The sequence below is a fragment of the Neophocaena asiaeorientalis genome, unplaced genomic scaffold (genome assembly GCF_003031525.2).
Source record: "Neophocaena asiaeorientalis asiaeorientalis breed wild unplaced genomic scaffold, Neophocaena_asiaeorientalis_V1.1 scaffold184, whole genome shotgun sequence".
Taxonomy (NCBI): Eukaryota; Metazoa; Chordata; class Mammalia; order Artiodactyla; family Phocoenidae; genus Neophocaena; species Neophocaena asiaeorientalis.
In genome coordinates this window covers 1396689-1419589 of record NW_020185325.1, presented here as the reverse complement: position 1 = coordinate 1419589, position 22901 = coordinate 1396689, and the positions used below count along the sequence as shown (strand labels likewise).

Here is a 22901-nt window from a genome sequence, read left to right as displayed (position 1 = left end):
ATCCAAGGTAAATCTTGGATTATATTAATTCATTATTATAGTGAATTTCCTAGGTGACTGCGTAGAATTTTATAATTATATTTCACATATTTATATTTACATTTAATTAAAATTTTTCCTCTTAAATGGAAGCTAGTATAGAAATAAAAATGCAGTAAAATTTCTATTTAAAATATTTTGTTGTTCTATTGACTTAATAAAATCCTATTTCTGATATAAACAATAATGTATAATTTCCTTCTCATTCTCTCTCTGTAGTCAAGCCTATGTGTAAACATTATGTATATTTATTTATAATTAATCACAAAAGGTAGTTGAGCTTTCTGAACAACTATTTCTTTGTATCAAATCATCAAGATAAATTTCAATCTTTTAATGAGTTTCTTTTCAAAGTGATCTAGTAACTTAAAGAAACGAGATGATTTGAGGGGCTACTACGTGATAGACATGCATTTATTCCTTCAACAAACACTTACTAAGTCTCTATGAATCCAGCCCTGTCCTAGGTACTGGAAGGTAGAGAGATAAACCAGAGGGTCATGCCTCTGCTATGATGGGGCTTACTTTCTATAGGGAGACAGAGAAACGGGGGTGGGGAGGAGGGGGGAGTTGAGGAGAGAGAGAGAAAGAAAGAGAGAGAGGGAGAGGAGGGAAGGGAAGGGAAGAAAGGGAAGTATTTAAAGTTTGTAGATATTAGCATATAGATGGTATTTAAAACCACAGATAATCTAGGGAGACAATGTAAGTAATGAAAAGAAAAGTCTGAAGATTAAGCCCAGGACACTGAAACTTTTAACTGTTGGACAAGGAGAAGGACTCAGCCAAGAAGTCTAAAAAATTAGTGGCCAGAATGGAAGAGAAATACAAATAGCATATGTTACTGCAAAAGTCAAGTGAAGAAAATGTTTCTTAAGGAGAAGTGATTGGCTGTCAAATGTTTCCCTGAGAGGCTTAGAAAGATGAGGACTGAGAAAGGACCAACTAGCAACATGGTGGTCACTGTTAACTTGAGTGGCATGGAGGGAATGGATGTTCAGCTGGATAGAAATGAATGTGAGGTCAGGTAGTAGAAACGATGATTATTTAAAAAACAAATCTGTGCCAGATGTAAGTGGGGATAGATAAGCGGATATGAAAAGGTCCTTGTCTTCAAAGAGGGCCCTTGTACCTATAAGATAAACCTTTTATCAACAATCTCTGGAAAACACTCTTTGATACAAAACAGGGTTACATTTATATTAATATATACTCTATAAAGACCTGTTACTGTATTGCAGGAAAAAGTTTAACTAAATAACATCTTTTATTAAGGACACAAAATCTTCAATCAAAAGTTTTATCATCAGATTTTCAGGTTGTTTGTGTACAAACTAAAAATAGATTTTACACAACATTCCACAAATTAAAATGCTCAAACATCAGTGTTCAGAATATGACTATTCGAAAAAGAATTTGTAGACATTTTCTTTGTCCTATTTTCAAAATCTTCTGAGACAGAATAGATAGCTACTACATATAGTATGTGTGAACTGAATAAGGTAAATGTGACCTTTGCAACAAAAAAGTCTGAGATTTTATCTAATTCTAGGCATGCTGAATGAATAGTTTAGAATAATGCACTACTGTCATCAAATCATATCTTCATATACATGTGTAATCCATTTTGCATAATGGTTTCAGCTCAGTGTGTATGGAATTACATTGTAAAGCACACTAAGAGCTGCTGCTGAGTTGAAATTTTTCTTTTGTCATTTAAGGAAATGAATAGAAAACACAGCCTTGTGAACATCAAAGTACTTTTTGAGACAATTAAATCTCATCAAAGAGGTCTCCTGGACTACTGTTTCTTAGAGTTTCTAAAGACATGTTTTCAGCTGGGCTGTGATCCTTTTTCAGCATCTCAGGTTGTGGAGGATCAAGCCTGGAGTAAAAAGAAAAATCAAGACAATTTTATTTTGAAAAACTACATACAGAGTAAAAGAAAATTAAGAGATACATAAGTGAAATAAAAGTTAAACCCTGCTTCCAAACTGCTGCATTAACATAAAGAGAGATGAAAGGCACTTAATTTCTTTAACTGCTTTGGAATTAATCTGCCTCTATTCTGAGCTAACGAAAATTCAAGGGCCTACAACAATATTCATAATTAAGGTCAAGAAATAAAATATCCTCTGTGCTGTACTTTTATGCCAAGATACTGAAGATTTCTCAAGCCATTTCTTTAATAATTCCATCACAATTTACACTTTCCTTCGGCTCCCTTAAGTTCTAACTATTAACATTCATTTGAATCTCAACAGCAGGAAGTTCTGATCACATAAATTTCTTTTAGTGGTCATTTGCTTGTAAGTGCGTATATAATGACTTCACGTTTTTAGCAGTTGCTGATGAAATGCTGTTGGTCCACATTCTTTTACTGAATCTACATATCTTCATTTAGTAAGTAAATTTATTCAGTTTCAGTACTGTAGTTACTACATCAATGGACTGATCTCTATATTCATGTAAATGTTCTCTGAGTCCTAGGATAAAAGGCATGATCACTAACGGATAATTGGTGTTTCAAAAATGGTGAGCTGGAGGGTAACAGAGCTCAGTCAGAAGAAGACCCTAGGAATGTATATTTATACCCTTGTATAAACCTGGTCTGAATCAACCCAGTAATACTCAGTAAAATGCCCATATTTCCAACTACAAAGGCAGAAGCATCATAGCAGTTTGGTACAGCTAAAAAGGAATAGGACTTGAGGGACCTCCCTGGTGGGTCAGTGGTTAAGAAACCACCTGCCAATGCAGGGGACACGGGTTTGATCCCTGGTCTGGGAAGACCCCACATGCCGTGGAACGACTAAGCCCGTGTGCCACAACTACTGAGCCCGCATGCCACAACTACTGAAGCCCATGTGCCTAGAGCCCATGCTCCGCAACAAGAGAAGCCACCACAATGAGAAGCCTGGGCACCACAACGAAGAGTAGTCTCTGCTCGACGCAACTAGAGAAAGCCTGCGTGCAGGGATGAAGACCCAACACAGCCACACACACACACAAAAAGAATAGGACTTGAAGTCAGGACACATAGGGTTTAAATCTAGGTCTATTTCTTATTAGCCATGTGACTTTAGGCAAGTTATTTAACCTAACCGGACTTCTGTTCTCTCACCTCAGAGGTGGTCTAAAGATTAAATGAGATGTTATAAATGAAAGTGCTTGTAAATTCCCACAAAACATTTGGAAACTATTATTATTAGCTCCTAATATTGCATAAATTACAAAAGAGCTCCTGCTAATAGTTTCTTTAATTTAAAAGACTAATCAACTAAAGATCCCCAAATGTTATGTTTAGATTATGAGTACTTCCAAAAGCCTGTACCCATACTTAGTTGCACAGATTATTAAAAATGAATCCACCACAGGGTCCTCCTTGGCCTCATGACTGCATACAATTAACCATGGTTGGCTGCTACTAGGCCTGGGACATGTTCTGTCTTATCCTGAGCAAGCCAAGTTCAGATAACATAACCCTCACGGGAATGCGGAGGTGCTATGCATTAATGCATTGTCAAGATGACAAGTACTACCCTCTGGGAGTTTCAATGCTAAAATTAACAATAAATACTGACATAATTACTGTAACATGTAATTAAATATCTAAAAATATATTCCATAGAAGGAGAAAATGATACAGTACAGAAGTATAATTATTACATGTATAAGTTTTCAATGTCAACTCAAAACACATTATACATCTTAGAATTGCTTTTTCTCCTCCTAGCAAAAGACAGAATTGAATTATTTCAATTAAAAAGCCAGATATGGAAAAACCTCTGTAATTTCATTCGTCGTCTAGACACTGTACAACCAAAACACAAAGAGTGATCAATTTAGTTAAAAAATAATCAGCATATGACAAAAGGACCACTCTGAAGTGACAAGTCTGAAGGGAATAGATCCCTGGTTCTCCGTTTAAGATTCCCATCTTTTTCTAAAGTCATGGGGAGCCTAAGATATAGATTTTGACTCTTTTGTTCTTAGTGTCTAGTACATAATAGGTGTTCAATGAAAGCTGTTCCATGAATGGAGATCATTGTTCTACAGCTTTCATATCTGTGGTAAGTCAACAGAGTAAATTTAAAACTCTCCCCACAACCAAAATAATAGTTTAATCATTTTTATAAGTAATAAATGTTTATTGTAAGACTTTATAAAACTCCTGAAAAACACGAAGAAAGTTAAAATGTCCATCATCCTACTTTGTATCATTTGTATTTTCATGTCTTTTTTTTTTACAAATATGAGATTATATATATAATTTTGCAGCTTGATGTCTTTACTCTAAAATATATTAGAAATGTCTTTGCATGTTGAAAAATATATTTAGATCTATACTCATCATTAATTTTAATTTGTTTATACTAAGAATACACTGATGACTATTTGGGTTGGTTCCATTTCTTAATGCTCTTACAAACAACACAATGATCAATTACCTATATCTTAGTATATTTATCATATTATTTTTTCACGAGCATGCTTATTCTAAGCATTCACACTTAGAGGTGAAATTTGAAAGCAAATAACTCAGAAACCTGTACCTGAAGTCTTAATAGAAAGTGAGCTAAAGAAGCAACTTGAAACTTGGGAGTTCCTCTCTTTCTAAGTAAGTTACAACCACTAGTTATGGACCACTATAAATTCTAAATCTTCCATGAAGACTTTTTTCTTTTTCCTTTTTTTTTTTAAACTTTCCACATTGAAGCTGATTTTCATTTTCTGTAATCATTTAAAGTACCGAATGTCTGCACCCAATATTTCAATACTAGTTTTGCCTTTAATCAATATTTAAGTATGTACTATGATCAGCTCATTGTGTTAGGGAAATATAACAAATGTGATAAAGGTAACACATAATTTCTGCCCTCAGGAATCTTTCAGTTAAACCTTTTACTTTCTCTAATTTTTTTCAAATATGTTTCTTCACCCTAAACATTTTATAAGCAGCTTTAAGGCAATGACTGTGTAATATAATTTGTTCACAGTGATATATCCCTTTAGGAATTTCTATAAACATTAAATCAGTATATAGGATTCAAGTAGACTTTTAGATAGTTTTTATGGACAACATGGTTCAAAAGGAAGAATCCTGAATCCAAGGTTAGGCAATCTTTATTTATGCTTCACCACGTTAAGATTTTGGTCAGGTGACAGCACCTTTCTGGATCTCTGTCTTGATTTAAGCTGTAGAAAGTTAAGGTTACTATAAATGATCTTGGAAGTTCTTTCAGTCCCTAAATTCTGAGACAGTTATACTCAAATAGACTACTTTGCAAAATACAGGCTCTCAATAAATACCTGTGGAATAAATGAAAAAAGGTGAATTAAAAAGGAAAGGTTAATGAGAGAATAAGAAATTGTCTTTGTAGAGTTAAAGGCTAAAGTATAAGGATTTTTCAAATAAAGTGAATAAATGAAACTTCTCCAGATGACAGCCTTATTAAAAAATGGCTTATAGTCTCAATAATTTGCAGAGAGTTTTATGTTTTATTACTTGATTTCACACTGCATTAAAACACACACACACACACACACACACACACACACACACACACACTCTATAACTTGAATCAAAATTGCATTACCACCATCTAATTAACAGTAAATAGTGTAGATCAGAAGTTAGATTTGTCAAAAGAAATATCTCATCCTGGGAAAGTTTCTCTAAAATGTTAGAATGAATGATTGACTACTAATTTTCTGAGAGTTAAATTATCAACATCTTTTAAAATGATTATTTCCAGTTATTGGCTCATTTTGTAAAGACATTTTCTCAGCCATGTTTAATATTGGTATTACCATGGCTGGAGTATCAACCTTTTCTTATTTAAATGAGAATCATTAGTATTGTTTGGAGTGAATTACTTGCATTTTATAACATATTCTGAAAATAATATTTCTGAAAAATGTCAAGGTGCCAGTCTGAGCAGACTGAGAGGTCCAGGAAAAGGTGTAATGATTGATGGCACTCTGACACTTGAAAAATCATTTTCCTTTGACTATGACACAAGCAATGGTTCTAAAGTCAAAAACCAAAAGTCAATTTGTATGTGGCTTAACTATATCTCTACCTACACATACAATTCAATTCCAGGTGAATTAAATGAGAAAAGGCAAAATTTTAAAGCATTTAGAAGAAAATAGAGGAGAATTTCTTTAGGATCTTAGGATAGAAAGTTTTTTTTAAGGCGGAAAGTGAAACCATAAAGGTAAAGATAGATAAATTCAGTTACATTAGAAGCATTAGAAGTAAGTACTCCTATTCATCAATAGACATCTTAAAGACAGTGAAAAGACAAGTCCCAAACTGAGAGGAAATACTGCAACATATGCTACTAACAAAGGATTATCTAAAGAATTCCTACAAGCGATTTTTAAAAACCCAACATTATTAAAAAATATATGCCAAAGACTTCAGGAACTTCCAAGAAGAGGGAACAGTGAGGGCGAATAAGCATATGATAATTAGCTCAACTTCATTAGAAACCAAGGAAGTGCAAATAAAAACCAGTATGAAGTATTTTATACCAGATTAGCAAAAATGAAAATGTCCAACAATAGCAAAGATCACAGAGAACATGAAATGACAAGATGAATTACTACTGGCTGGAGTATAAACATTTGAAACTACTTTAGATAACAATTTGGCAGTAACTGTCCATGTACATGAAGATTTATGTACTTATAACTAGGAATTCCACTTCTAGTTACATACTCCAGGAAATATTTGCATATGTGTGTCAGGAGATATGTGCACAAATGTTCACAGGTGCATTATTTATAATAGTGAAAAACTGAAAACTACCCAAATGTCTCTCCACAGGATGGGCAAGTAAATTATGGAATTTTCACACCATGGACTATGATGCAGCTACACACATGCACGAATCTCAAACATGATGGTGAGCAAAAAAGCAAGGCACAGGGCTTCCCTGGTGGCGCAGTGGTTGAGAGTCCGCCTGCCGATGCAGGGGACACGGGTTCGTGCCCCAGTCCGGGAAGATCCCACTTGCCGCAGAGCGGCTGGGCCCGTGAGCCATGGCCACTGAGCCTGCGCGTCCATAGCCTGTGCTCCGCAACGGGAGAGGCCACAGCAGTGACAGGCCCACGTACCACAAAAAACAAACAAACAAACAAAAACACAAACAAAAAAAAAGCAAGGCACAAAATAATACACAATATGATTCTATTTACTTAAAGTCAAAAACATGCAAAACTATATAATATTACTCTTTGAACACTGGTGTCTGTGTGTGTGTGTGTGTGTGTGTGTGTGTGTGTGTGTGTGTGTATCTGTGTATGTACATAATAGTTCTGGATCTTATTTGCTCTTCCAAGACAATGCTCTCAGATTTCTGAGTCTTGTAACTTTGGCAACTGTGAAGATGGTTTTACAGAAGGGGCAGGTTGAGTACTATGCATAAAGGGTTCCATTTCAGATATAACGGGTGACTCTGAAGTGACCGCAGGATATCTAAATGGAGATAGATGTTGAGTAGGTAAATGCTTGTATAGATGTAGAGCTCAGGAGAGATGACTGGACTACATGTACAGAGATAGCAGTCACTACCATTACTACTGGCCACTAAAGACAAATGAGTTGAAGAGATCTTCAAATGAGTTGAAGAAACTCCCAGAGAGAGTCTACCAGAGAAAAAACGTTTAATATAGAATCCTGGGAAATGTTAAAATTACAGGGGCAGATGGAAAGAGAGAGAAATGAATAAAAGGAGACTGAAATAGAATGATTCAAGAGATATGGGGAGAACCAGGGAAGAGAGTTGTTGTGGCAGCCAAGAACCAAGTTTATTTTGTGTGCCCACAGCTTGTGCTACTCCCATTTGCCACCCAAATGCTGGCTTTCTATACAACTTTGACTGCTGAATCTGTAAACGCATGTTAGGTAAATTATTTTCACCCACTAAGAATTATATGGAGCTGAGAAGAATAAGCTGGAAGGATGCTGCTATGCTTGTGATTCGTTACAGACAAGAAGAACAGGGAATGTTTTCTTTGGGAGGAAGAAAGTCTTAAACCCTTGGACTGCAGCCGTCAGAGCAAAAATCTAGCAAAATGGTCAATGGTCAACTCCTGCCTGGCCACCAAAGCAGAGCATTTTTAAGTAGCTCTTTCTCTCACATTAGGATAAAATATATTTTATATATATATATATATATGTATATAGATAGATAGATAGACAGAGTGGGAGAGAGAGACAGAGACAGATAGAGACAGAAAGAGAGCTTTGTTTTACTAGCAACTTCCCTGGCATCTATCCACCTCACCTCTGACTTTCTCCTGGGACTGGGGTAGAGGTCAGATGTGTGGCAAGAGATGAAGATGAGAGATGAGGTAAGGGCAATGTATTAGGAGAGAAACAGACCCGAACATTGGTTGAGACATACATTATTTGGTAATAATAAAAGCCAAATATCTAATGGTTTGTTTTTTAGGATGTAACAAATCAAACCTTCATCAAAATGACCACAAAAACAGCCAAGTCAGAGTATTATGTACTTGTTACTATTAAATAACTAGACAGCTATCGAACTGGCCTTAACAGAGTTCTCATTATGGAACAAACTCAATTAGAGAAACACCTTTTAAATTGAAAAGTTATAAATAATGGGCTTAAAGATCTGACATCACCAACATTACCACTGTATTTTCAAATTAAATTTTAGTATTTAAAAAAATATTTGAACTTTGAATAAATGGGAAAATAGCTACACATTTCTAGTTGACCATATAAAAACCAAAAGCATCTCCTAAATAAATTAACAGACTGAAGTCATCAGGATTCAGTAAAACAAGTGAATTCCAAACATTGTCTGGAATTCAATAGGCCTAGACAGCATTTCACTAGTCTGAGAAAATGAAAAGAAGTTGAAACTTGCTTTCTGGTAACCAAAATGGCAAATAAATAAATTGTGTTAGTTATTTTCAACTAAATTCCTAAATTTTTTTTAATGAATATTCTTTTGCTGTTTAACTTTATCAGGAACAAGAATAAAATAGAAATAGGCTTTTGAAATAAGTAATTTTGAATAAAACATAGAATAGAGAATTATGAAGAGTAAATATACAATGTTAAAATGCACTTACCATGCTTTATAGATATTGGGAAAGAATAATTATAACATTTCCCTGTAAAATATTCATATTATGGGGTTTGAAAATAAGATTCTCTAGTTCTATCCAAGTTAACATTTAAAGTTACAAACATTAGGATCAATATGTCCATAATCCACAAGGATGCCAAAATTTATGTAGAAATTTCATAATAATAAATCGGAAGATTTTGTCATTCTTACTCTACTTTATTTAGATAAATAACATTACTGTGGTAATTCATTAGATCAACAATATCAAAGCCCATACATGCTTTAAAAACTCAATACCTGAAAAACCCTATGTTAAACTTCCCGCATCCCTTGCAAGTTTTGAAACGGTATAGGTGACATTTGCTACTGGTGATCTGTGCCCATAAAAGCAGAAAACCGTCATCTTAATAAAAAATGATTTTCCACAACTTTATTTTTAAGACAGGCCATTGCTCTTTGCTACTTGGTGTGCTATAAATGAAGCCTCCCTCACTAGATTAGAAGCTTCTCAAGTAGAATGACTCTGCTTTATACGACCTGGCTCATAAACGTTCCAATGATTGCATGTATTAATTAATGAACAAATGATTGAATGAATGAAGTAGACAGTATTAACAAGAAGCCTCTATAAAGTTAAGCAACCTGCCCAAAGCCACACAGCCAGTAAACATGAACGTGAGCAGGCAGGCAAGTCAACAATGAAGCCAGGGTATTAGCCTAGGTTTCCCTCACTCCGAAATCCATACCCTTCTTACTACAGCAGTATATGGGAGTCACTAATTCTTATTTCTACTGCAGAGAAAGGCAACTTGGTGCTGTGCAGTGTGTCTGAAAAAGTAATTCCATGAGACACTCTAAAAAATAAATAAATAAAATAAAATCTGCAGTCTAAAATGTTTGGAAAGTATTTATTTTTCTCCATTAAGTCCTCTAAGTGTTTCATGTGCATATTATACATTTAAAGCTATTAAAGTCATTCCATAAACTTGTTAAATTATTAAGTAAAACAAAAGCAAGGTGCAGGAGAGTGTGTGTAGAAAATTAGATTGTTTATATATATACATATATATATATATATACACACACACACAAATATATGTACACATTTATATGTGTGTGTGTATGTGTGCATTTATATGTATATAGAATATCAGAATATCTCTGGAAGGATTCACAAGAAACCAGCGATGGTCGACTCTGGAGAGAGGAGCTTTGGCTGAAGGCCAGGGATAATTTTTGCTGGATAGTCTCTTAAACTGTTGAGATTTAAAAAACAATTTATACACAGATTATATCTTTTTAAAGTGCTTTAAGAAAAAAATAGCTTGTTTATCCTCAGTTTTACAAATGAATTTGGCAGTCAAAGCCTCTTTTCTCACTATCTCTCAATTACTAATATCCCAAGAAACGAGTGTTTCTAGAACAGCCTGCATTGCTTGCTTTCCTGAGAATATAATACCTACTAGCCTGAACCCAAAAATGCAGTGGTCCAATGAAGGAAAATAAAAACACAGAAAAAAAAAAAAAGAACTCTACTTCAGGCTACCAAGAGAAGTGTAAAAAACATGGGCAGAAAATAATACCCAGCCATGGAGGTTAGTGACTTCTAATGAACCAGGAACCAGGAGTGATAGTTTCACCACAATGTGGAACCAGCTGTTGGTTTCCTGCTGCTGCTGTAACAAATTACCATAACATAGCAGCTTAAAACAACACAAATTCATTATCTTACAGTTCTGGAGGTCGGCAATCTGACCCACGTCTCACTGGGCTAAAATGCAGGTGTTGGCAGAGCTGTGCTCCTCTCTGGAAGCTCTAGCGGAGAAACTTCCAGAGGCTACTCCCCTCCTCCATTTTCAAAGCCAGCAATGGCAGGTGGACACCTTCTCATATCACATCACTCTGAGCCGGCTTCCTTTGTCACATCTTTCTCTGACTCTCCTTCTGCCTCTCTCTTCCTTTGTGATACAATGCACCCACCCGGATAATCTAGGATAATTTAGCTACTTTTATGGTCAGCTAATTAGCAACTTTAATCCATCTGCAACCTTAATGTCCTTTTGCCATGTGCTCTAACATAGTCTCAGGTTCCAGGAATTAAGACTTTGACATCCTTTTTTTGGTGGCAGGGGGTGGGGAATGCAGTATTCTGCCTACTGCTCCAGCCTTAACTTGGTTAGGGCTCAACTGTAATCTATCAGTTTAAATGTTTCAGGATCACTTAACAGAGAAACAGGCTTTGAGTAAGAGCAGGACCCACAAGGCCCAGAGCTAAAAGAAACCTTTAAGCTGGCTGGAGGAGGCATCTGCAAAGTCTGTGCAATATGACCTGAAACTCAAAAGAATCCACACTGGGGCTTCTTATCTAGAGATGAACTGAACCAGAATCATTGAGATAGGCTGTCAACTACATCATCCATCACCTACCGTGTCTACTATTTACTGAGTGCTTACCGAGGGTCAGAAACTGTGCAAGATGCTTGGGATATAAAGTGAACAAACAAACGGTCCAAGGCAGAGGTAACCCTGAGCGGCTGAGCTCCCCTGAACATACACTAACTACAACCCTTGTCTAGGGGATAACACAGAGACTGTTTCACTATGACAGCTCTAACGAGTGAGGCTCTACAGACAATGCTACCTTCATGGGTGTGTTACTGTGCTGTCAGTCACCCAAGGCCACAAGCTTAGAGGGGCCTCATCACTGCTTTAATGTTCTGTTGTCACTGTCTTGAAATTCTTAATAATTTTGAACAAAAGGCTCTGCATTTTCATTTTACACTGGTCCTGCAAATTATTGTAGTGTGTCCAGACCACGCACTTTCAGTGACCTTCTTACACCAGACCCAAACTGAACCTAAACAATTGCTCAATTGCTCACACTTATTCTGGACCAATAAACAATGGGACTTTTTTTTAAAAACTAATTATGTACTGATGTATGGACTCATTCTGTCCTATTCAGAATGGAGTTTTGATCCTTAATTAGCCTAACCACCAGTAAACCTCCTTTTTAACACTTGAAAAGCACTTGCTTTTTCCCTTCAGGGAAATACTTGGTGAATTTTTTCACTGGTAATTTTTTTTTTGACCTGTAAATAAATAAGAATGAATGTAGTTTCCCGGCAAATAAATACTCTGCTTTGTTAGGCTTCTCCTTCTCCTCCCTTGCCTTCTCTCTCTCTCTCTTAAAGCTCCACTGTTTTTTGTTTTATAGTAAGAGAATTCAGTTTCTATTTTAATTAACAGATTTTTCCATTATTTTAGTCCTTGCTAGTGGAATTGATTCTTAGTGTTCTCAAAACTACCCACTCTAATTAATTCCTTGGCTCACAAAGCAGCAAACCTCTCATCAGTGCCATCCTGTGCTGTGGCCTACCTATCTCTTTCCCTTTTGATTTGTTGAGTATCAGTCTGCCCCAAATCCTTCCTGAATATTTTCCTAGCTTTTCATGGAATGGGTGACCAAGGATCATGTGGCAGTCAGACATTTTAAAGAAGACAGACTACTTTGTAACACCACCAACATCATAGAACTTTTAGATAAAATGAGTATCATATAACTGATACATAAAATGAACAAACAAAAAACATCTCTTCACAAAGCATACTAACTCAATGTGGTATTATTGGCAAATGTAAAGACAGTCTCTGCTCAAATTCTGGGAGATGTTCTGTCTTAAAGAAACATGCCAGAAAGGAGTCAGAGCACTGCAAGAAGGCAGATGGAAACAATCTACAAAATTCTGTGGATTTTGATTTTGAATTAAAAAGATTAAATTTTTCAGTTGACTTTAAAAATATAACCAAAGTGTAAAGTAAAACCAAGTTGTATAGAATGTTTTAAAAACAAATCACTATACCTCACAACTGGTGGCAAGTCACTGTGAGATAAGGCAGTATAAGCCATGGAGGATTCAGTCTATATGCTCAGAATGACTGGAGAAAGACTTATCTAACCTTTTTGCCCTGGAAAAGTTTATTACATGTATGGTTTTATGATTTCAATAAAAGTTCAAATGTCACTGCTAAACTGCAATCCAGTCCACACAAAAAGATGTTGACTGCAGTTGTGTGTTATGTTTAGATAACTATCTTTACTAAGTGCACTATATACCTTTCTCATTGTGATATCTTTATGATTACATAAATTACCATTTTTTTCAAGATTTTTTACTGAACTAATGTTTATTTTGAGGAAGTAGAGTAAGTGCTACATATGGTTCCATTAGTGTATTAACTGGTACAGTTTGGTCTCATTCTTTTAAATGTCCCATTGCAATCTATGTCTTAAAAAATGTAAAAATAATATTATTTAGTCATAATTCTCCAAAATTCATAGTGGAGGAAGCTTTTACATGGCACTGAACTATCATTAACAAATGTAATGAGATCAGTGTCTTGTAAAGGCATTGGTTTGATTTGCCAAAATGCAGGACTGGCTGTAGCACTTAATTATTAAGGCTGGAACAGACACATTCAGTAAATAACTGATCAGCAATTTAAATAACCACTGTTACCTAACTGGTCTTATTTTGCTACTATAAGAAAGCTATATATCTCAGCTTTGATCATCTGCCATCTGAACTGTACAATTATTGACATTTCTCCTTGCCTTTTATTGTTTTCTCCTTCAGCCCATCTTCCAACTGCTGCAAATGCTTTCTACAACACAAGTCTGATTATTACTTTGTACTCCTACAAGGCTGTAGTTGAAACTCCCTTGGCATAGCAAAAAAAAAAAAAAAAAAAAAATCACAAAATTTCTAGCTTCATGTCTGCCTTTCTGGTTCTAGCTATCCAATGTTCTTCCACACCAAACTTCTTGTCATCCACCAAATGCATCATTCTGTCTTCATTGCCATTCTTTTCCATACAGTTCCCTCAGCTTGAGGACTCTTTCTCCTGCCTTCTTTACTTAGCAGGCTCCTACTCATCATTAAAAGCCAAGTTCAGATGTCACTGCTTCTGGGAAACCCTCCTAGGCAGAGGAATTAATTATCTCCTATTCTCCCATAGTACATCTTAAATCAAGCAGCTCTTTGTTCCTATACCTATTGCTGTGTAATAAACGACCGTAAACTTAGTGGCACAAAATAATGACAATTTTATTATGTTCATACTTTCCATGAATCTCACAGGGCACAGTGAGGATGGTTTGTCATTGTGCCACGGTATCCAGGCCTTAACTGGGAATACCAGAAAAACTGGGGCTGACATGATGGCTGGGAGCTGGAATCCTCTGAAAAGCTCATTCACTCATATCTGGTGCTTGGCTGGGAACCTTGAAAGAGTAGGACTGGCTCCTGGAGACTCTTCAGTGGCTTGGCTTCCTTACAGCCTGGCAGCCTAGGATAGTCAGACTTTTTACATGAAAGCTTAGGGCTGTAAGCGTGAGGTGCCTTTGTTGACTTAGCCTCTCTGCAAATCACAGAGCATCACTTCTCCTGCATTCTACTGTTTACAAAAGAGTCAAAAGCCCACCTAGATACAAGGGGAGGGGATACAGAAACCACTTCTCAAAGGAAGGAATATCAACCTCAGACTTTAATTCTGCACATCTTTGTCACTTATATTGTAAGCAATCAGAGAACAAAGACTATGATTTAGAATTACTGTTTCTTTCAGAATCTGGCACAATTCCTAGAATAAAGAACTATGTGCACTGAAACTGACTAAGAAGTGTCTTATTGAGGGTGTTTGCCTTTTTTCTCTAAGAGCTGAGTATGAAAAAGCTATAGCTAGTTTCATATACGATTTACACAGAATAAAAACCATTCCAGATCAGAAGGGCAACTATATTTTTAGAAATGCAATCACATAAAATTTATACTTCAGCAAGGAAATTTTAATTTCTGACAACTTTTGCTGGCCACTAGTTAGCTCACTTTCCATCATGAAGTAACTTAAATTATTTACTTTTCCAAGTAGTTTTGGATGTTTATAAATTTATATGCTTACAAGTTCACACAATACCATTAGTTTAGTTATACTCCACTTCACTGGAATGTTTGGGAAGGGAGATCTATGGTTAAATGAATGGTGTTTCAATCCTCATGGCTAAAAGCCTCACTAGCAAATGCTGGTCAACTTCTAAATAAACACACACTCAGAATCCAACTACTAGAAGGATCTAGGTAGTTGGATTTTCTATTAACTTAAGTTTCATTGAGTTATTATTATTTAAGCTTTAGGAGCGTTAGTTAATTTAAACCTCTTCTGTCTGGTTATTGAAAAACAACAACAGTAAGAAGCAATCACAATATTCATTACTAATGCAAGTAAAACTCAGAAGTTAAATAAAATCTTCATCTCCAAACATCCTTTATTCTGAGAAGAAATGTGACCCCTGTTAGCAACACGGAATTACCACCAACAATCTCACCTTCAATGACCAATGAAGAAGAAGAATCAGATTTCAAAAATCAGAAACCATAAACAGAAATTAAATGTTAAACCAAGAAATTCTAACACTTGTTTGGAATTAGGAAAGCTGTCACCCATAAATTCACATGCAGCCCCAAAAGACAACCATGAAAATTGAACAGGCTATAACCATGCATGGAAAATATTCAGCTAGATTCTACAGTCTGATCATAATTTCCCTTAAAATATATATAACCTCCAAAGTCCCCTCAAAATGTTACTAGGCCTCTGTGGATGGGTAATCAGAGAAAATCTTAAATCATTTAAATTGCTGTCTACCGTGCATTCTTTTACTGCTTTCTGTAAAAATAGGCCCGCTTATCATACTGCAAAAGAAGAAAGATATTTGACATTTCCTAATCTATCACTGGACACTTTTCTATAACTAAGAAATTTGGAAGTGACTAGAAGGACCACCTAAAAATTCCATTTTTAAGAGTATTAAGTTTCCAGAAGGCAGGAACCTTGCTTATCTTTGTATAGTTTAACCACATATAGGAGATTTACAACTTAGGAAAGAATTGTTCTTAATAGAGTTTGTTTTTAAACAAACTCAGGATACAGTTTTTAGAAATGTTATAAACAATAGATTTTCTCAGATCGTTCCACTAAGACTATTTAGCCTATGATATAGACAAACTATTAGACAGTATTAATGATGAGAACTAGTGGTCAACATAATTATAAGAATCTGTTTTTCATACATTCCTTACTTCAAGCAATATTTTCTCAGTATAAGGCACTGTGCCAGCTTCTGAGATGAACAAATAAAACATAATCCCAGACTTTGAAAATCTCACAGTCCAGTTGAACAAAAATGTATTTGAATAATTAAATATAACATGTGTGATGAAGTATGTACAAAGTATTGATTTATAAGATTAAAAAAATATTTTACTTTCCAAATCTAGATGTCAGGAACACATCTGTGCTTATGGAAGGCTTATTTGTATTTGCAGTTGTACACATAAAAATTAACATGTTACACATTTTGATGTTTACTACATGGTAATTTCCCATAACTCTTGAAGAGATACTTGATTATTAACGATTAAAAGTAATTTTTACTCACAATAGCAATGAATGTTTTCTTTCCTTAAGCAACTTTTCTCATAAAGAAAATGGAATTGATTGCTGTATCAGAACACTGAATTTTTTTTTTTTCTTTTTTGTTTTGTTTTTTGCAGTACGCAGGTCTCTCACTGTTGTGGCCTCTTCCGTTGTGGAGCACAGGCTCCGGACGTGCAGGCCCAGCGGCCATGGCTCACGGGCCCAGCCGCTCTGCGGCATGTGGGATCTTCCCGGACCGGGGCACGAACCCGTGTCCCCTGCATCGGCAGGCGGACTCTCAACCACTGTGCTACCAGGGAAGCCCAGAACACTGAATATTTAAGGGAAACATTTATTTATATTCATGAGAATTTTATTAAAATAATGATAGACACTATCCAGACAAACCCAATCCAAATAGCCAACATTTAGGTCGGATGGGGTTAAAAGGCTATTTCCACATCTGAATTTCCCTTATAGGTCCAAAATTCTAGTATTGTATTTTCAGGATAGAAGAGACTAGTGTAACTTTTAGGTTTCATCCAAAGTTATGAATCTAAATTTTCTGTATAACCTTCTCTCCCTAACTTATTTTGGGTGTTGAATCATAATAAAAAAAAATTCCTTAGCATGAAATTGTTACTTCTTAAACATTTGGTAAAAAGAAATAATGAAGTTTCCTAATCATTTCTTAAGAAGACTTAAGCTTCAAATATAGAAATTCTAAAATCCTGTAACAATCCTAGTAGATGCAAGCAACAAAAAATTATTTATTTGGGAGTATATAAAGTAATATATATGTCTATTACAAAGACTTCAAAAATTTCATCAAAATAGAATAAAATAAAGATTATCCTCTGTCTATTCACCTGTTGATATTTTAGTGTATATCTTTTTTGAATTTATATACATGATATTATATATACAAAGTCTTTTTAAATTAACTATACTATGAAAAGTACTTTTTATTATATTTTTCTTAAAAATTAATTGAGGAATACCTCTCTTTGTCAACAATTATGGGTCTACATAATCATTTTTAATGGCCTCATAGTATTCCATCACACTGAGCTACCTTAAAATTATAACTAATCTTGATTCATAGACAAATACTAGAAATAATTTAAATACTTGTTGTAAATTACATTTCAATGAACATCCTTAAATATACTCTTTCTAAGTAATGTTAAGACAACAGGTCTATTTAATTCTAATTGAAAATGGTTGACTATAAGACTATAGTTCCTGAAATTTCTTACTCTTAGGAATGCTAAGGGGAAAAGTACAGCTCACAATGAAGAAAGTAGCATATATGTATTTTAACTACCTGGAAATTAAATTATTTTTAGATGAGAGTTCTATGTTAAGAACAAACACAGTAACAACACATATAAACCTGGAAAAAAATAGTGATTAAAACCTGGGAAAGTGGGACTTTCCTGGTGGCGCAGTGGTTAAGAATCCGCCTGCTGATGCAGGGAACATGGGTTCGAGCCCTGGTCTGGTAAGATCCCACATGCCATGGAGCAACTAAGCCCATGTGCCACAACTACTGAGCCTGCACTCTAGAGCCCATGAGCCACAACTACTGAAGCCCATGCTCCTAAAGCCTGTGCTACGCAACAAGAGAAGCCACCACAATGAGAAGCCCCTCACACTACAATGAAGAGTGGCCCCCGCTCACCGCAACTAGAGAAAGCCTGCGCGCGGCAATGAAGACACAATGCAGCCAAAAATAAATAAATAAATAAATTTATTTAAAAAAGAAAAAAAAACCTGGGAAAGTGAAGAGAGTACTCATTAAAATAAAATAAACAAAATATTACCAACATAGAAAATAGTTAGAAATTCTTTATGTTTCTCATTGAAGACCACCCTCACTTTGCTTCTAAGTCTAAAGGTTTTGCTATTGGACTTCAGAGGTGGACCACATAAATATTATATACTGACTGCTATTTTTATTTATTTTTCTTGGGGAAATTATATTAGGTCATCTGACCTATTACAGAAGATAAGTGTTTTGTGTCTGCTAGTTGACGTGTGGGCCAAACTCTCTTTCTTAAACATGAAATAAATGGTTATTATCAATTTGGAGATAAGGCAAAGAGTTTTTTCACAGAATTCAGGGAGAGTCAGAGCATACAATGTTTCTGAGCCTCGTGTGCAGAGGATAAGTAAAAGGACAAAAAACAAAGGTGACAACTCATTGAAAAGTTTTTTATTCATTGAGATATTGATATTTTAATTCAAGTATACATAATCATGCTCTGATGTCACTCTGCCACATATGTAACTGAAGAGAATAATTTAAGACAGAAAAAGATAACTTTTTTAGAAGAGAAACTTGACCTTTCTTGGTACAAATAAGAATCCCACCTGGAAGTTTTAGATCTTCCAACACAGTCTGAAGCTGCCCTCCCTGTCTTGTTTTTTTTCAAATTCAATATTCAAAATTCTGTTGAAAGTCTATTCAAAGTTGCTAATCTATCACTGAGAACAACAGCTAACACTTGTTAAATGTTCTCCTTATGCCAGGTACTGTGTTAAATTCCTGATTCATGTAATTGTCACGATAATCTTATGTCCTGTATGGTCTCTGTTTTCCAGATGTGAAACCAAAAGTTTAGATATTTAAGCAACTCACCCAAGTTCTCACAATTCATAAATGGCCAATGCAAGACTTGAACCCAGGCCTGCTGGCCTCCTCCATGCTTTTAACCAGTGCCTCTTTCCCTTTTTCCCTTTGCCTCAGATGTCTTTTCCTTCATTATTACATGCCCACATTATACTTAATGTTGAAGGCTCAGCTAAAATTCTACACCTTCATGAAACTTGCCCTGAACTCTGCCTCTTTGAAATCTCATATCACACATCACTACAGAATTATTCTAACATAAAGTAAACTAATTCTGCTCAAAACAACATAGCTTTATGTGTTACCCGGTTAATTATAATGTGTGAAATTGAAAGCAGGGCCATTTACAGCAAATATTTCTTAAAGCGCAAAAAGGTGTTTACAGTCAGATTATAAGCTCTATTTTTCCTTAAAGTCCTTAACATCACCATCTTAATGGACAAATACGTAATAAACATTTGAGAGTGAATTATGCTTTACTGGACATTGTCTGCATAATAGTCAATTGACATGGTCACTGCCCTCTTTGACCTTAAAATCTAAAACAGATGTCATGGTATAAACAAACATAGAAAGAGATAAAGGTGCTCACATACATCTGTTCAACAATTGAAATACACTGCATGAAATATTTACATTATGTTCTAGTCACAGTGCAAGTGGGGTGTGTGTGTGTGTGTGTGTGTGTGTGTGTGTAGAAGGCTGAAGTGTTCATATTCAGGGTTGAGGTAAGGATTTTTCAAACGCAGGTTTTGTCTGTATAAGAAAGAAGGCAATGGCTCACATCTGGGAGACTGGGACTTTATTAGAAGAATACAGATGTCAATCACCACAGAATAACCACTGTACACATGTGAACCAGATGCTTCCATGTAAAATAACCCAGGGTGTTTCACAGATGAATCACTGAAAATGTAATTACACATTGGTCCTAGTTTATTGGTAACAGGTTCACTTATGTGGAAGCCATATGGTACTATCCATCCTGAAGTAGTGGAAAATACAAAAATGGGTACTTTGAGATGTTAAAATATAAACTCTTCTTCTGCTGCTTTGCTATATTATCCTTGTGGTGAGGTAAGTGATGATTATATGTGTTCAGTCAAATATCTTTGGGACAGATGTCTATTGCTGCATTTTATTAGTAAAGATTGTGCCAGTAAAGTTTACATTATATCCTCTCCTTTTCAAAGGATTTTACTTCAACAGAAAATAAAATGTTTAGTGGCCGTACAACTCCTATAGATCTAATTAATGATTGTTAGGGTAAGTATTCATGTACAGTACCTCAGAATGTGAGCTCAGTATTAAACTACTACAAATGTTTTCTTTTGCATATAGTTTAAATGTTGATTCAATATATATGGATTCGTTGCAGATAAACAAAACCCATGTAAAAGCTGTCAGGAATCATCTATGTTTTAAAACATTGATTCTCTGAGCTCCAAGGGTCACTAGTCTGTGTTTCATAAAGCTGTCTACCTATTTACATAATCGATTGCTTGTTTTCTTCATGTGTCAGAGCACCATCTGACAAGTAGAGATGGACCTCTCTAGTTAACAGCAAAGCCTTTTAAGAGTTTAATTTTCTTTTTTGAGGAGACACTTTAAAACAAAGAAAATCAGCATGCCAAAGTCTACTTCTATGGAACACTTTGGTTAGGAAACTATATACGAGGTGGGCACACAGCATCAAAGGTATCTAGAATATTGTATCCAACCATCCCTGTTGTAGTTTAAGGCTGAGGTAGAAACAGTTGTAAGTATTCTCAAATAACCTGGGCCCTTGGGACATAATACTGAGCTGTATTTTAATGCTTTAGCCCCAGGGTTTTCTTTTATTGTTTGACTACATAGTCAAAAATGTCCTGGCAGATTGATTTGCTGTGTCTTCCCCTTTCTCTCCAGCATCAAAAGGGAAAACTCAAACCTGTTACCTTAAATTACTCAGTATTTTCAATAACTTAAAAATAGTTTTATGTAATATTTGATACATACTATATAAATACATATAAAAATCATCATAATAAATCAAACTAATGCATTGTTATAGCTTAATTTAAGAATACAAAATTACTAATATTGTTACATCCAACATGTTCCTTCCCCAACCTTATCCCCTGGCCTCCCCACAGAGTTATAACTGTATCCTATATTATGTGTTAATCATTCCTTTGCCATAAAAGGAGAGTTTTATTACACATGTACAGATTCCTAAATAATGTATAAATCCTACTTTATTTTTGAGCTTTATAAAAATGGAATCACACTATTGCTAGCCTTCTGTGACTTGCTTCTTTCACTCAACATTAAGTAACTATGATTCCTCCATCTCATTCATTTCACTGTCGTATATTATATTGTGTGATTTTATATACATATGTATACATATTATAGTGGTGTGTGTACACACATTATCTATCTATCTATCTATTATCTATCTATCTAATACAAACAACACTGCTATGAACATTCGTATATGAAATTTTTAGAGCACATAACACTAGAATTTCTCTTTGGTAATATGTCTGGAATCTAAATTTCTAGGTCATACTGCATGTGAATGTTTTAACCTTTTTACAGAACAAATTGTTTTTCAAAGTGTTTGCTCTAATTTCCATTCCTATTAGCAGTGTTTAAGAGTTCCTGTTGATCAATTCCTCTCCAACACTTGATACCGTCAGAACTTTAAATTTTTGCCAAAACGATGTTAAATGGTATCTCTCTGTAGCATGTTAAAAGAATTTAATTTTTGAGGTTGAAAGAAAAAGTTGAAGGAACAGTATTATTTGAAAATAAGTTGCCAATGTGTTGCCTCTGCTACCTCACTACTTTAGTGAGTATTTGGTGAGCACAAATGTCCTTGTAAACATTTTCCTACTTAACCACAATATAACCATAAAAATCAGAAAATCAGCACTGAAACATTACTGCCATCTAATCCTCAGTCTCCATTCAGGTTCCAAGAGTCCCAACAATATCCGTTCTAACAAAAGGATCCAGTCCAAAATCACACATTACTTTAGTAATCACATCTCTTTAGACTCCTTTCTCAGTTCCTCAGTCATTTCTTGAGGTAATTTTGACAATTATTGGCCAGTTATATTGTAGAATGTACTCAATTTGAATTTGCCTGATTTTTTTCTCGTGGTTTGATTCAAGTTATGGACCTTTGGCAGGACAATGACAGAAGTGCTGCTGTGCTCTTCTTATCGCATCTGCTCAGGTGGTGTATGATTTCAGTTTGTACCGTTACTGATGCTGTTCACTTTGATCACAAGGTAGTGTCTGCCATGCTTTTCTACTATAAAGTTTCTTGTTCCCCCTTTGTCATTAATGTGTTTTATGAAGCAATAATGAAGGTGACCATATTTTCATGTTTGAAAGCTATTTGTGCATATCTTCTCTGAAATGCTTGCTTAAGTCTTTGGCCCATTTTTCTAACGCTGCCTGCCTTTTACTTTGCTGATTTAGGAGGAGAACACAAATTCTTTTCCAATTATATAGGTTACAAATATTTTATCTTGGTATGTAGTTTGTCATTTTCCTTATGATATCTTTTGAACAGAAGCTCTTTATTTTAATGTGGTGAAATTAATATACCTTTTCTTCTATGGGTTACACTCTTTCAGCCT

General features: G+C 35.2%; 1 protein-coding gene across 4 annotated transcripts in view; it reads right to left on the bottom strand.

Moving 5' to 3' along the window:
• Window positions 1-334: 334 nt before the first annotated feature.
• XRCC4 (X-ray repair cross complementing 4) overlaps window positions 335-22901 on the bottom strand; it is a 254931-nt gene continuing 232364 nt past the window's right edge. For 3 of the 4 annotated variants that reach the window (XM_024734326.1, XM_024734327.1, XM_024734325.1), the window contains one exon: window positions 335-1921. In XM_024734326.1, the coding sequence (XP_024590094.1) occupies window positions 1810-1921 (112 nt within the window). In that variant the 3' untranslated portion in view covers window positions 335-1809. The remainder of the gene's footprint in view (window positions 1922-22901) is intronic. The other variant, XM_024734324.1, reaches the window with a different exon arrangement.